This window comes from Ostrea edulis, chromosome 1 (genome assembly GCF_947568905.1).
Source record: "Ostrea edulis chromosome 1, xbOstEdul1.1, whole genome shotgun sequence".
NCBI classification, from domain to species: domain Eukaryota; kingdom Metazoa; phylum Mollusca; class Bivalvia; order Ostreida; family Ostreidae; genus Ostrea; species Ostrea edulis.
In genome coordinates, this window is record NC_079164.1 from 33,294,864 (window position 1) to 33,309,478 (window position 14,615).

The 14,615-nt window shown below is 35.7% G+C and overlaps 1 protein-coding gene across 2 annotated transcripts in view; it reads left to right on the top strand.

Moving 5' to 3' along the window:
• LOC125660711 (DNA replication ATP-dependent helicase/nuclease DNA2-like) overlaps nucleotides 1–14,615 on the top strand; it is a 50,161-nt gene that overhangs the window by 15,593 nt on the left and 19,953 nt on the right. For both annotated transcript variants that reach the window (XM_056146036.1, XM_056146037.1), the window contains 11 exons: nucleotides 182–253; nucleotides 1,855–2,016; nucleotides 2,432–2,456; nucleotides 3,024–3,086; nucleotides 3,401–3,486; nucleotides 6,380–6,499; nucleotides 8,498–8,563; nucleotides 8,691–8,733; nucleotides 10,757–10,837; nucleotides 11,387–11,504; nucleotides 14,382–14,553. In XM_056146036.1, coding sequence (XP_056002011.1) covers nucleotides 182–253; nucleotides 1,855–2,016; nucleotides 2,432–2,456; nucleotides 3,024–3,086; nucleotides 3,401–3,486; nucleotides 6,380–6,499; nucleotides 8,498–8,563; nucleotides 8,691–8,733; nucleotides 10,757–10,837; nucleotides 11,387–11,504; nucleotides 14,382–14,553 — 1,008 coding nt within the window. The remainder of the gene's footprint in view (nucleotides 1–181; nucleotides 254–1,854; nucleotides 2,017–2,431; nucleotides 2,457–3,023; nucleotides 3,087–3,400; nucleotides 3,487–6,379; nucleotides 6,500–8,497; nucleotides 8,564–8,690; nucleotides 8,734–10,756; nucleotides 10,838–11,386; nucleotides 11,505–14,381; nucleotides 14,554–14,615) is intronic.

Below are 14,615 nucleotides of genomic sequence, written 5' to 3' on the forward strand. Positions count from 1 at the left end.
TAAAACATGCTTATAATGACCACAAATTCATGCTTATTGTGACATGATATTTATTTCTCTTTGATTGGAAAATAACGAACATTTTATTGGATATAATGATGTTTGGTTATGATGAACTGTTTGTGCTGGCCCTGGAGGTTTGCTATGTTGTACTGTACATGTATTTTAATATTACTTTCAGTCATGAGATTGTGTTGGAAATCAAGGCATATGGCAGTGAAACGATAAGGACCTGTGTGCTTAGTGGATATTGGTAGGTTGTTGTATTTCTGCACTAAAAGACGAGATTCTGGAATTGCTGCAGAACCATACAAATCTCTGTGTACTTATTCTAGCAGGAAGCACATTTGATGATGAAGAAAGAGGAAATAATTTATTGTCTGAACTAAAATCATAGAAACCCAGATTTCTGATAACACTAAATATTGCATCAAATTTTAACATGGGCTGTTACAAAAGTTACATATTAACTGTTATTCACATGCAGCCAAAGTTTTGTATAGAAAATGTTTTTCTTGTATATACTGGTGCATGTGAATTATCTCTCTGACACCATCATTGACAAAGTGATGCAGGTGAATTAATCAGCACCTTCTATCACTGGGTGCCCATTGTAAAACTTGGGCTGATAATGAGATTAGTTCTTCTGATGTTTTTAGGTCACCTGAATCACTCAGGTGAACTATTGCTATTGGTATGTCGTCAGTTGTACATTGTCTGTTAACAATTGAACATTTTTAACTTCTTGATAATTACTACCCTTCCAATTCTTTTTAAATTTGACATGAAGCATCTTTAGGACAAGAGGGGGGGGGGGGGGTAAATTGTAAATTTCAGGATCCTTGCATCCCTTGGGCCTTAGGGCCAGGGCAAAAATATATAAATTTTCAAAAATCCTCTTCTCTACAACTGCACTTGTAGAAGAAAAACTAAATGCATATATAGTCATGCAGAGCAGGAAGACCTCTACCAAAATTGTAAATATCCCCGTGGTAGAGGTTCTGACTCCAGGGTATGGCTAAACATGATGTATTTATTGTGTTTATGTGTATAACATTTAAGTAACATCTTCTTTAATGCTATTGATACTAAATTGAAAGTAAATAAATATTTAGATAGAGAAGGCAATCCTTTATCAAATTTTTAATTTAATGATCCTTGGGGTTCTGACTCCAGGGCGGGGCCAAATTTGGCATGTGTAAAACATTTGAATAACATCTTCTTTAATGCTATTGATACTACATTGTAAATTGAAACCATAATTTGAATGTTTAGAAGGAACAAGTAGCCCTTTACCAAAATTGTAAATTTCATAATCCTCAGGGGTAGAGTTTTGGTACCAGGGTGGGGCCAAAATAGTCATGGTGATTAAATGTCTTTATCATTTGAAAGACTTCTTTATAAAAACTAAATGCATTTTAAGGAGAAGCAAAAGTGGATGTACCAAAATTGTGAATCTCACAGTCCTAGGATTCTGACTCTGATTCTGGTGGTCCAAAATAATCATATAGTGCATGTACTCCATAAAGGTTGTGAATTGAATTGTTTAAGGAATGGAAGTAATTTTTCCTCATTTTATACGATATAAAGTAAGTTAGGGGATTTTATGCATTTATAAACCGCAAGCTGGATTAAACGGCAACTTTGTTATATGATTTAAAGCTGTTGATGAAGTCAAATGAACCAATCAAATTGTATGTTAAAAGCATAATTAAATCATATTCTGATAAAGACACATAATTACTTAAATCTTTGAAAACTTTAGCGGGGGAAGGGGGCCTTCCATCCCCACTTATATCCACCAGTGTATGAATTGTAAAATGTTTGTCATTTGAAAGCTATTCTCTATTTTAGGTCAGAGACACATGTAGAAGTGGGAGATACTGTTCACATCCTGGGAAATTTTGACAGCTTTGGAACTTGTAGAATTACTGACAAAGAGGGCTTTGCTATAATTAACCCAGATGTTCTGTTGTCGGGGACAACAGTGGTGTCCAGCATATTCTGCATGAGGAAGTAAGTGTTCTGACAGTGTTCAAACATTTATAAACTGATTCAGTCAACATGCTGTATTACTGAATACCGTTATAACATTTATAAACTGATTCAAGACACAAGCTATATTACTGAATACCATTATCTATCAATTCAGAATTTTAGATGTATAACTGTGCCACCTCTCAAGCAATATATTAATGTACTGATGTGTAGAAAAGTAAATCTTTTAATGTTTACTTTCATTTCATATGTAAAAGGTAAATCTTTTAGTGTTTACTTTCATTTCATATGTAAAAAGGTAAATCTTTTAGTGTTTACTTTCATTTCATATGTAAAAAGGTAAATCTTTTAGTGTTTACTTTCATTTCATATGTAAAATGGTAAATCTTCAGTGTTTGTTTTTATTTTCATGCATCATTTTCTTTTATTTCAGATCAATACTGAATGACAAATTCAAGGTAAAGTTAGTGCTTACCCTAAGCCAGTACAATGTTAACTGTCATAAGGGTGTAATTTTGTTAACATTACAAATGTAGTGGTCAGCTGGGTTTGATCACCGGTGGCCAGATAGCTCAGTTGGTAGAGCACAAGACTAGTGAATTTGGGGCCCGAGTTTGAATCCCAATCTGGTCCGAGGCATTTTCTCTCCCTGTTACATTTGGTGCTGTACACCACCCCTAGATTTGCAGGTGAAAGTCCTCCCAGGGGCAAAAAGAATTTTGGTTGTAGTCTTCCATTGTGAAGACATTTAAGGAGGGAGGAATGTAGCTTTCAGCTGAGTTTGATTGCCGGTAGCCAGATAGCTCAGTTGGTAGAGCACCTGACTAGAGATTCAGGGGTCTCAGGTTCGAACCCTGAGTACTAGATAACCCTTATTTTTCACTATCATTGCAGACATTCTTTTAAAGTTGATCGTTTTCAATATTGCCACACCAGACGCATATATGTGTCTGAAACATTTTTTGTTCTAGAAGAATTTTAATGGGGAAAAAAGAATGAAATTAATACAGTCTGGTATATTTCAGGGTTGTGACAAGGGCAACATTCAGATGTTATATGGCAGCATAATACATTCAATATTTCAACAGGTATGTGCCAAGATCACGTTGTCTCTCTGTCTACAGTCAACAACTTTGGTCACAATTATTCAAGGTAGATCTCATATTTGTGAAGTGAAATGTCAGATATATGATTGATATATGTCAAGGGAATTTAAGATGGTCAAGGTGAAATTTACCAAAACATTGAACATGGCCATTCTTAGGGGGCATAGTGTTTCAAAATCATACAGTGTCTATTGTTTTCTATTCTTTATGTAGAACCCCAGTAAATATATTTTTCAAAAAATTTGAATTGCTTTTTAAAAATGCACTTACATTATTTTGTGTCCTTGTTGTCACAGGTTTTAAGGAAACAGATATTTGAAGAAAATGAGATCATCACAGAAGCTGAGAATACAATGAAACAGAGCAAATTTATCCATGACATGTAGGTAATTCATGTGATATGGAAAAGACTTGAGTTAAAGTAAATATCTAGGTTAAGATATGTAATGAAAGACTAAATCGACCAGTTTCCTGCCTGTAGAGTAGAGGAGGAGATAGAAATATAGTCAATCTGTTCCCTAGATTTTCAGATCGTAGATACAGAAATGATGGCCGAATCATCTAAGAGCTATTCCAGAAATAAATACATGGGGGGGTCGGGAGGCACCTTTTGTATATACCAAGCACCCATAAAAAAAATAAAAAAATTACCCCATGACCCATCAAATTAATAAACTCATTTTACAATGACCCATCTAATAAAAAAAAAAACTAACCAGACCCACCACAAAAATATTTTTAAAAATGAAAACGGTACAAATCTCGCGAGGTTTTCGGGACAAACATTCTAGTCAATGACGCGGTAATGCCTGTGCGACATTGTATCACAGTAGTTCTGAAGAAACGATGTCACATCAACAATCAAAGGCATCTATGGCGGGAATGTTGGAAAGATTTGGAGTCCAAACGATGCTATAATCATGAAATGGGTATGGATATGTTTTTCCACGAATCGTTCGTCTTCTAATGGAGCCCGTGCCCGGAGGCCTCTATATCACCATCACACCGACTGATAAATATAACGCATCGGTACCCTCGTATAAATCAACTAAGGTTTGCCTATTTTTATTAGAAAACGGAATACCTATTGGTTTCAAAATATTCCCAAAATCGATGCACTGTAAACTGTAATAATCTACAGAACAGGGGCCCGTTTTACAAAACAACTTACAACAAAGTCACAAGTCTTAGATTGTATTACACTGTTATTACTTTGAGTGAATGAAGTAAAACTTTTCTGAGGCTTGATTTTCAACATTTAAAAAAAAATAGTTTGCATTTGGAGTGAATGATCTTACAATAAACTAGAAAATTCCAGTATGTAAACTTGGTCGTAAGTTCTTTTGTAAAACGCGCTCCAGAGTTCGCCGCCATCACGTCCAAAGGGACCCTACTAAACGCGCCTCTAATTTGAAGAGTGCCGTAATGGAAAGTTATGCGCTGCAAAGAGCGACAACTCGAATAGTTCTATGTTACTTCCGATTTCGAAAGCACGTTTTCAATTTTCCCTCCAACGTTTTGTAACCAACACGACAAGAGCGACAATAAAAATATTCTGAAAACTCAACACCCACGTGGCACAAAATAAAACAATAGAAACTACCCACTACCCATAATAAATATTTTTTTAACAGTCCAACCACGGACCAATTAAAATATGAAAAAATACGACCACCCACACAAAAAAATATCGTTTGCCGCCCGACCCCCCCATTTGATCATTTCTGGAACAGCCCTAACCGAAATTGTTTAAACCATCCCCTGATACCCGTCAAATATCTGGAAATAAATACAGAGACAAGCTAGCACTAAAACTAACTACAGAGGCAAGATGAAAAACGGGGCATTTACATACTGAAACTGTCAGGTTTTTCACCAAGCTATAAAAATATATCTGATCTTAATGAGTCAACATGGAGCCCTTCTTTTTTTCTTTCGTATAATTATTGGGGTTCTTCCTTTTTTAAACAGGTTTAGTGAACTATTCTATCAGCCAATGCAAACCAGAAGTAGTCTGTGATAAACTTAAATGGAGTATATTATAATGAAGTAATTTCTGGAGTCAAAGAACGAAAAAAAAAATCTTTGGCAGTCCCTAGGACTGATGATAAGATTTTTGGCAGTTCCTTACCATGAAAAAATGTCCTACGATTTTCAAGAGCTCTGGGATGGTTTGATAAAATTTGGGAGACAGTTTAACCAATGTTATTTACCATTTAAAAAATGTATTAGAGGACGGATTGACCAAAATAAGGGGATGATTTGGCCAAATATGGGGGACAAAATAACCAACATTATTTACCATAGGTACATATTTACCAAAATCAGGAGACAGTTTGACCAAATTTAGGGGATGGATTGACCGGGATGGTTTTGCTAGGGGAAAGATTGACTGGTATTCAACATCAACTATGCAGGTTATGTATGACTAGTGAATGACCTTTATTACTGGTAATTATCAGGTCAAAAGGTGAAAGATCACTTGGAAAACAGCACAGGCAATTATATTGCTCGGGTTCAAATTTACTATGAAAGAGTAAAGGTATAGAACTCTGAATACAGGGTACCCAATTTTGCTGATGTAAAAACAGTAAATCATATGGTATAAAATTCTACTTTGTATTCTATTATATTCATACTTAATCAATCTACATTGCTACCAAAGTTCATTCCGAAATTCGGTATTCTTCCCAAGATATGCAGAAAGGAATTTGGAAAAATGCCTATTAATTTTTGGTCGACTTTTAGCTTGGACCTAGCACTACACGAGTGTTTGAGCATTGCGACAAGCTATTACATAGAATGTTCACCATTAGATATCATTTCTAAGTTGAATTTCTTACCCCAATTTATAAACTGAAGTTTGTAATAGCTCCAAGTGACTGAAATTGTAAAACCGTCTGCACTTTCACTTATCACAACCATTTTGAACGGTGCAACTAACTACCCAAATTAACATCATTATTATAAATTGTCAAAGACCTGTGTTAATGTGGTTTGGATAAAAATAGAAATAATAGGATAATAGGACATTTGAATTTTTATAAAGGCTATTTATGTGCTATAATGAATTAATATTGATGAAAATTAGTATATAGGTCTCTGAATCGTTGTAGATCCTTTAATCCTTTTTGGGTAATTAGTCGCAATGGTGAAAAATGGCTGTGATAAGTGAAAGTGTCCAAAATAAATTGTTGTTTTAGGTTTGATAATGGATTAACAGACTTCTGTTGTTTTAGGTTTGATAATGGAGTAACACACTTCTGTTGTTTTAGGTTTGGTAGTGGAGTAACAGATGTTCAGGTGATGGAGGAGATTAAGAAGTACATTCCTCCATTACAGACCTGGTTACAGAAACACACTCAGTACACAAAGAGTAGGATGGGCGCTCAAAGGTAAATAAACACACTCAGTACACAAAGAGTAGGATGGGCGCTCAAAGGTAAATAAACACTCAGTACACAAAGAGTAGGATGGGCGCTCAAAGGTAAATAAACACACTCAGTACACAAAGAGTAGGTTAGGCTCTCAAAGGTAAATAAACAGACCTGGTTACAGAAACACACTCAGTACACAAAGAGTAGGATGGGCGCTCAAAGGTAAATAAACACACTCAGTACACAGAGAGTAGGATGGATGCTCAAAGGTAAATAAACACTCAGTACACAGAGAGTAGGATGGATGTTCAAAGGTAAATAAACACACTCAGTACACAAAGAGTAGGTTGGGCGCTCGAAGGTAAATAAACACACTCAGTACACAGAGAGTAGGATGGATGCTCAAAGGTAAATAAACACACTCAGTACACAAAGAGTAGGTTGGGCACTCAAAGGTAAATAAACACACTCAGTACACAAAGAGTAGGTTGGGCGCTCAAAGGTAAATAAACACACTCAGTACACAGAGAGTAGGATGGATGCTCAAAGGTAAATAAACACACTCAGTACACAGAGAGTAGGATGGGCGCTCAAAGGTAAATAAACACACTCAGTACACAAAGAGTAGGATGGGCGCTGAAAGGTAAATAAACACACTCAGTACACAAAGAGTAGGTTGGGCACTCAAAGGTAAATAAACACACTCAGTACACAAAGAGTAGGATGGGCGCTGAAAGGTAAATAAACACTCAGTACAAAAACAGTAGGATGGGTGCTCAAAGGTAAATAAACACACTCAGTACACATACTTTATATACTCGCATATAAGTCAACCCATGTCATATAAGTCGATGACTGTTTTTTAAAGATTTTTTTAGGAATTTGATATTGACCCTCTTATAAGTCAGAAAGAATTTTTTAATAGATTGTTCGTCAACTTAACACCTATTTTCTAGCAAGATTTTTTTCTTTTTTAGGTCACCTGAGTCACTCAGGTGACCTATTGCTATTGGTCTGCGTCTGTCGTCGTCCGTTATGCGTCGTCCGTCAACAACTTTTTCTCAGAAACTACTGGGTCAATCTTCACCAAATTTGGTATGTAGCATCTGTAGGTGAAGGAGACTGGAAATTGTAAATTTCATGACCCCCACCCTAAGGGGCCTTAATTTTGGGATAAAAACTGTAAAATTGATGTATTTCTTTAAATATCTTCTTCTTTACTCCTGGGCATCTAGCAGAGAAAGTGAGTATATAGTAATGATGAGCAAGGAAGCTTCTACCAAAATCATAAATTTCATGACCCCCGGGATAGGGGTTCTGACCCGAGGGCAGGGCCAAACGTGGTATATAGTGTTTATGTGCAAAACACTTAAATAACATCTTCTTTAGTGCTATTGATACTAAATTGAAAGTAAATAGATATTTAGAAAGAGCAGGTAGTCCTGTACTAAAGTTGTAAATTTGATGAACCCAGGGGTAGGGGTTTTGGTATCTAGGTGGGGCCAAAATGGTCAGTTATTAAATGTGTGTAGAATAGAAATTTTTAATTTCTTGATAACTATCATTCCAATTCTTTTCAAATTTGATATGAAGCATCTTTGGGACAAGGGGGACATAAATTATGAATTTCAGGACTCCTGTACTCCTGGGGCCTTATCTAAGGGCAGGGCAAAAACTTCCCAAAATTGACCAATTTTCAAAAATCTTCTTCTCTAGAACCAAACATGTTGAAGAAAAACTAAATGCATAATGATGTAGAGCAGGAAGGCCGCTACCAAAATTTTAGATTTCATGATCCCTGGGGTAGGGGTTCTGACCCCAGGTTGGGACCAAACTTAGTATATAGTGTTTATGTGTAAGTTTGCTGATACTGTATAAAATCTAAATGCATATTTACTCAGGTGACCGATAAGGCCTGTGGGCCTCTTGTATGGATTTAAAACTTATTTGTTAGGTTTAAAATTCGGAAGTATTTGTGTAGTTTTGAATACTTTATACCAATATTCTGTTTTGCAGCAGAATTGGTGATGATGTAACTGTCACCAATGTAAGAGACATTGAAGAAAACATCTGGTCTCCAAGGTAATGTCTGGTCTCCAAGGTAACATCTGGTCTCCAAGATAAAGATTCCTGCAAATGAAAATGAAAACAATAACTGGTAGAAATTTATTTTGTGGTTGAATATAGAAAAAGACCATTTTCTTTTCAGGTTTGGAATAAAAGGCAAAATTGATTTGACTGTGGATGTGAAGGTAAATTACATGGATTTTGATGTTAAAATTAAATGGAGTGTTAACAGAGCCATCCATATGCTATTATCAGACTGTGGGCTTCTGTTAATCAATAAACTTCTAGTAACTAGGGTGTCTGTCCACTCAGCCAATGGAAGTTTATCACTTCTGTCTCACCACAATGTAACTAGGGTGTCTGTCGACACAGCCAATGTAAGTTTATCATTTCTGTATCACCACAATGTAACTAAAGAGGAAGACTTGCAACACAAAGTGTTGAGGATAAACCACTTTTTGTGATAGATAATCTGATGTATTGAGTAGGGATCAGCATAGACTGCCACTCAGTGTGGGATCTGCATGTACCACCACACAATGTGGGATTGGCATGCACCACCACACAATGTGGGATTGGCATGCACCACCACACAATGGGATCAGCAAGCACTGCCACACAATGGGATCAGCAAGCACCGCCACACAATGGGATCAGTATGCACCGCCACACAATGGGATCAGCATGCACCGCCACTCAATGTGGGATTGGCATATACCACCACTATGTGGGATCAGCACTGACCACTACTCTGTGTATAAAGTTTCAAAATTGTTTTTTTGTTGTTACTAGTACCAGTTCTTCACGTAGATTCTCAGTAGAATTATTACTGAAGACAAGAATCTGGAAAATATTGAATTTACATATACCATGTAATCTGTACAGATACCACGTAAACTGTACATTTACCCCACCTGTGACAAGTTAGCTGGGAGATCCTGAACAGTGATTGGCTCATTACAGTCACGTGAAGACGTGGGATATTCTATCCCACGTCACCGTCAAAATTTATACCAGGCTTCCTTGCGAGTTATCTATCTTGTTGCATTTGTCAATAACAATGGCGGACAAACGGTTTGCAAGTTTAGCAGCAGACGAGATCGGGAAAAAAAGAAGAAATTACTGATAATCACACTGGGTATATTTACACTGATGTATACATATAATCATATGATGTTTGTCAGTGCAAAAGTTCGTTTAAATGCAGTCATCTTTGAACAAGGAATATTTATGGTATGGTGTTGTCTGTAGTTCTGATACGCAATAGCCTCATGCATATTATCATAATAGGTCATCGGTGGGGTAAATTCGTTACCGAGCTATCTAGTGACCTGGTACGGGATGACACCAGGTCACTAAGTTTTATACCGGGCTCGGCTTCGCCTCGCCTGGTATAGAACTTAGAGACCTGGTATCATCCCGTACCAGGTCACTAGATGACTAGGTAACTAATAATACCATGTAAACTGTACAGATACCATGTAAACTGTACAGATACAACGTAAACTGTACATATACAACATAAACTCTACATATACCATGTAAACTGTACAGATACCACGTAAACTGTACAGATACAACGTAAACTGTACATATACCATGTAAACTGTACAGATACCACATAAACTGTACAGATACAATGTAACTGTACATATACCATGTAAACTGTACAGATACACCGTAAACTGTACATATACCATGTAAACTGTACAGATACAACGTAAACTGTACATATACCATGTAAACTGTACAGATACCACATAAACTGTACAGATACAATGTAACTGTACATATACCATGTAAACTGTACAGATACACCGTAAACTGTACTTATACCATGTAAACTGTACAGATACCACATAAACTGTACAGATACCATGTAAACTGTACAGATACCTTGTAAACTGTACAGATACCATGTAAACTGTACATATACCATGTAAACTGTACATATAAACTGTACATATACCATGTAAACTGTACATATACCACGTAAACTGTACATATACCATGTAAACTGTACAGATACCATGTAAACTGTACAGATACCACATAAACTGTACAGATACCACATAAACTGTACATATACCACGTAAACTGTACAGATACCATGTAAACTGTACATATACCAAGTAAACTGTACAGATACCATGTAAACTGTACATATGCCATTTAAACTGTACATATGTCATGTAAACTGTTCTTCAGCTGAAGAAGAACCAAAGATGCACTGTGCCGCTGGAGCTGAAGACGGGAAGAGTCACCTTTTCCATGGAACATAAGGGTCAAGTAAGAAAATCTCTTTTCAAAGTTAGAAAGCTAGGCATTGACAATTAATTTTATGGATGATGCAAGCTTCACTTATTAGTTTAAAGGTTGACTGACATTTTTCACCCTTGGACAAAATTAATTTTCATTGTTTTTGGAGAAGAATTATTTCCTTTGTAGCATACACTGGTATAAATTTCTGTAATGTATTCTGATGTTGATTGGCTGTAATGTATTCTTTTGTTGATTGGCTGTAATGAATTCTGATGTTGATTGGCTGTAATGTATTCTGGTGTTGATTGGCTGTAATGTATTCTGATGTTGATTAGCTGTAATGTATTCTGATGTTGATTGACTGTAATGTGTTCTGATGTTGATTGGCTGTAATGTGTTCTGATGTTGATTGGCTGTAATGTATTCTGATGTTGATTGGCTATAATGCGTTGATGAGGAATAATAATGATATTGGTGCAAAGTCAGATTTCAGGGTGGTATCGAATGACTGCAACTGTACCCATGGACATTAAATCATGTTTACAATGTGTAATGCTTTTAGTTTTTTTTTATAAGGTTACCTTGTACAGCATGATGAGTTCAGACAGAAGACAGGATCCCAAAGGAGGTTTATTACTGTACCTTAAAGAGCCGGACATGAAAATGATTGACGTAGATCATGTCAACAAGAGGGGTATAAGAACTAAATTTTGCATTGCATTTTGGATACTGTACTTTAGACTTTTTTATATGCCCATCATTAGACGGAACATATTATGTTATGGCGCTGTCCGTGTGTCTGTCTAGCTGGCTGTCCATCCATCCGATGTCAAGTTTTCCGGACTTTTTTTCGCAACAAATGCATGTACGACTTTTGTTACAATTTCTCCCTCTAGAAGTGTAAGAGTGAGTTTACATTTCAGCTGGATTGGTCTGTCCTTGACCTACTTTAGGGCTCTAAGTAGGTCAAACAATTTCCGGAATTTTTTCGTTACAGATACAGATATTGCCCTGAAATTTACACATAAAGTTCCTCTCAGAGGAACAGAAGTTCAGTTTGCATTTCAGCTGGATTGACTCTTCCGTCCGTGACCTACATTAGGACTTAAAGTAGGTCAAAGAGTTTTCCGGGCTTTTTTTCATTATGGGTACAGATATTGCCCTGATATCTAGTCACAGGCTTCCTCCTGGAGGAATACAAGTTCAATTTGCACTTCAGCTGGATTGGTTTGTCCTTGACCTACTTTTGGGCTAAAAATAGGTCTAACAATTTTCCAGGCTTTTTTTTTCATTACGAATACAGATATTGAACTGAAATTTAATCACAGGCTTCTTCTAGAGGAATACAAGTTTAGTTTGCATTTCAGCTGGATTGGTCCATCCTTGACTTACTTTTGGGCTAAAAATAGGTCAAACTGTTTTCCTATCTTTTGTTTAATACGGATACAGATTGATGTTTAGTCAAAGGCTTCCTAAAGGAGGAATTCAAGTGCAGTTAGCATGTCAGCTGGATTGGTGCACTATGACCTACTTTAGGGGTAGAAGTAGGTCAAACAGTTTTCCAGGTTTTTTTCAGTATGGTCACAGGTATTGCTCTGAAATTTGTCACAACTTCCCTCTCAGAGAAATACATTATCAGTTCACATTTCAAACATTTCAACTTAATTGGTGCACCATGACCCACTTTAGGGCTGAAAGTAGATCAAATGTTTTCCTGGAATTTTAACATAGATAGATATTGTACCGACATTTTATCACAACCTCCCTCTCAGAGAAATACATAATCAGTTCATATGTCAGATGGATTAGTGCTCCATGACCCTCTTTAAGGCTTTCCTATTCAGAATGTGTGTTGTATCAATTCAGAGTGCACATTATGCTTCCAGGTTGAATTTCACTGTCCGACGGGTGTATATTATATTATACCGTTTGCGTTACTCTTCATGATTTATAGTGTGCATATATGAATTATCAGGTAGTTTCCCACATTTTTATGCTCCTGTATTAAAAGTTGGGGGACGTACTATTTTTGTCTAGTCTGTTTGTCTGTCTGTCCTAAATTTTTAGATATTCTCGTAACTTTCAAATGGTGAGTGATAGGGATTTCATATGTGCATTCCTTATGATAAGACCTTTCTTTTGGTATCAAAGTTTTTAGGCAATGTTCCCTGAACTATTTAGCTGGGGCTTCCATTTCCTTTTGACAAGACCTTTCTTTGTTTTCTCTGTTGCCACTGAGAGCATAATATTTCACAAACACACCTTATTTCACAACAGAATTTTGTAAAATAGTTTTCACAAAAGATTTCAATTTTCCCTCTGACGCTTTTTCATCCACGAATCTGCATTTCATTTTATATTTATATATTGTAAAACCAATACATAAAATAATTTTTTTTCCAAATACATGTTTTCTCTGATACTTCAGTAGAAGTCAGTATGATACATTTCCAGGAAATATGAAATTTTAAAAATTTACTCCTTGTTCCCTGTAAAGTATTGGTATTTACACAAGAAATTAAAAGATGCTCACTACATGTGTCTTCCCGAACATGGCATATTTCACATAATGGTTTTACATGTATGTCTTTGTTCCATTTATAAACTTTTACATTATTATTTATCAAACATTAAGCATCTTGTAAGTAAATTCTGTAATCTGTTTTTCATACGTATTTGAAATCTTTGAAATAAAAATATTCTTCCATACTAATTTGTCAATATTAAAATCTCTGATCATTTGTTGTAAAGCATTGATTTTTGGAATTTTGAGTTAACCATCACTAATAGTAAAAGTAACTTTTCAAAACTCTCACCAAGTCATTATTATGAAAGTTTATTATATATTTTGCGTGTGAACAAGCAAACTTCATTTTGAAAAATTCAAGTGCTTTCTTAAGCATTATATATTCACTGTAAATATTGTTCTTATTTTTTAAGATATAAAAATAATCTATGGTATACATTTCTCTAAATTTATTTTAAAAACCAAACATCTTGCACATACAGTATTTGTTAATGCCATATCTATCAGTAAAAGAAACAGTTAAGATGATTCAGTTTTAGCCGAGTTTAATTTTGGACCAGCAGCTTTACTGAATTGATGAATGATATCTAGGGTCTTTGTCATTAAAATGATGTGTTTTAGAGCATTTATGCAATCTTCAGCATGCTGAACTATTTTCATTGAATGATAGGCCAGGCATATCAATGATATTTTTACTTTGAATGGCTATTAAAGTCAAACATGCTTATAAAGAAGATGGTTATAACAAATTCACCTTTATTGCAAAGTGATTTTAATTCACCAATGAAAGAAAGTAATAAAATTTTTATTAGATAAAATGAAGTTTGGTTATAATGAAGTGTTTTTTGCTGGCCCTGAAAGTTCACTCTAACCGTGTTATGCTGCATTTCTGATACAAATATGAAGAGAGGTGCAGACCCTGAGCAACCTTGACGTATTCTTTACTTAAAACATTTCTAAATTAACACACAGATGTTGATAATTTTATCCTTGTCCACTATTGCTATATAAGGATGACCTACATGTAGATAGTTTTTTTTATAGGTATCATCAACTTGAGAAATGAAATGGCCTACTACTTAAGTCAACAGGTCCAGAAGACGGAGGGTAGTGATGGCCATGTGATGTTTAGCTTGGGAAGACTCCCAGATCCCATAAACAACCCAAGAGCATGCAGCAAATGTCCACAGATCCTTAATTGTGCTCTCTATCAAAAGTATGTCTTCATGCAATAAGTTCATCTCTCTCTCTCTCTCTCTCTCTCTCTCTCTCTATCTC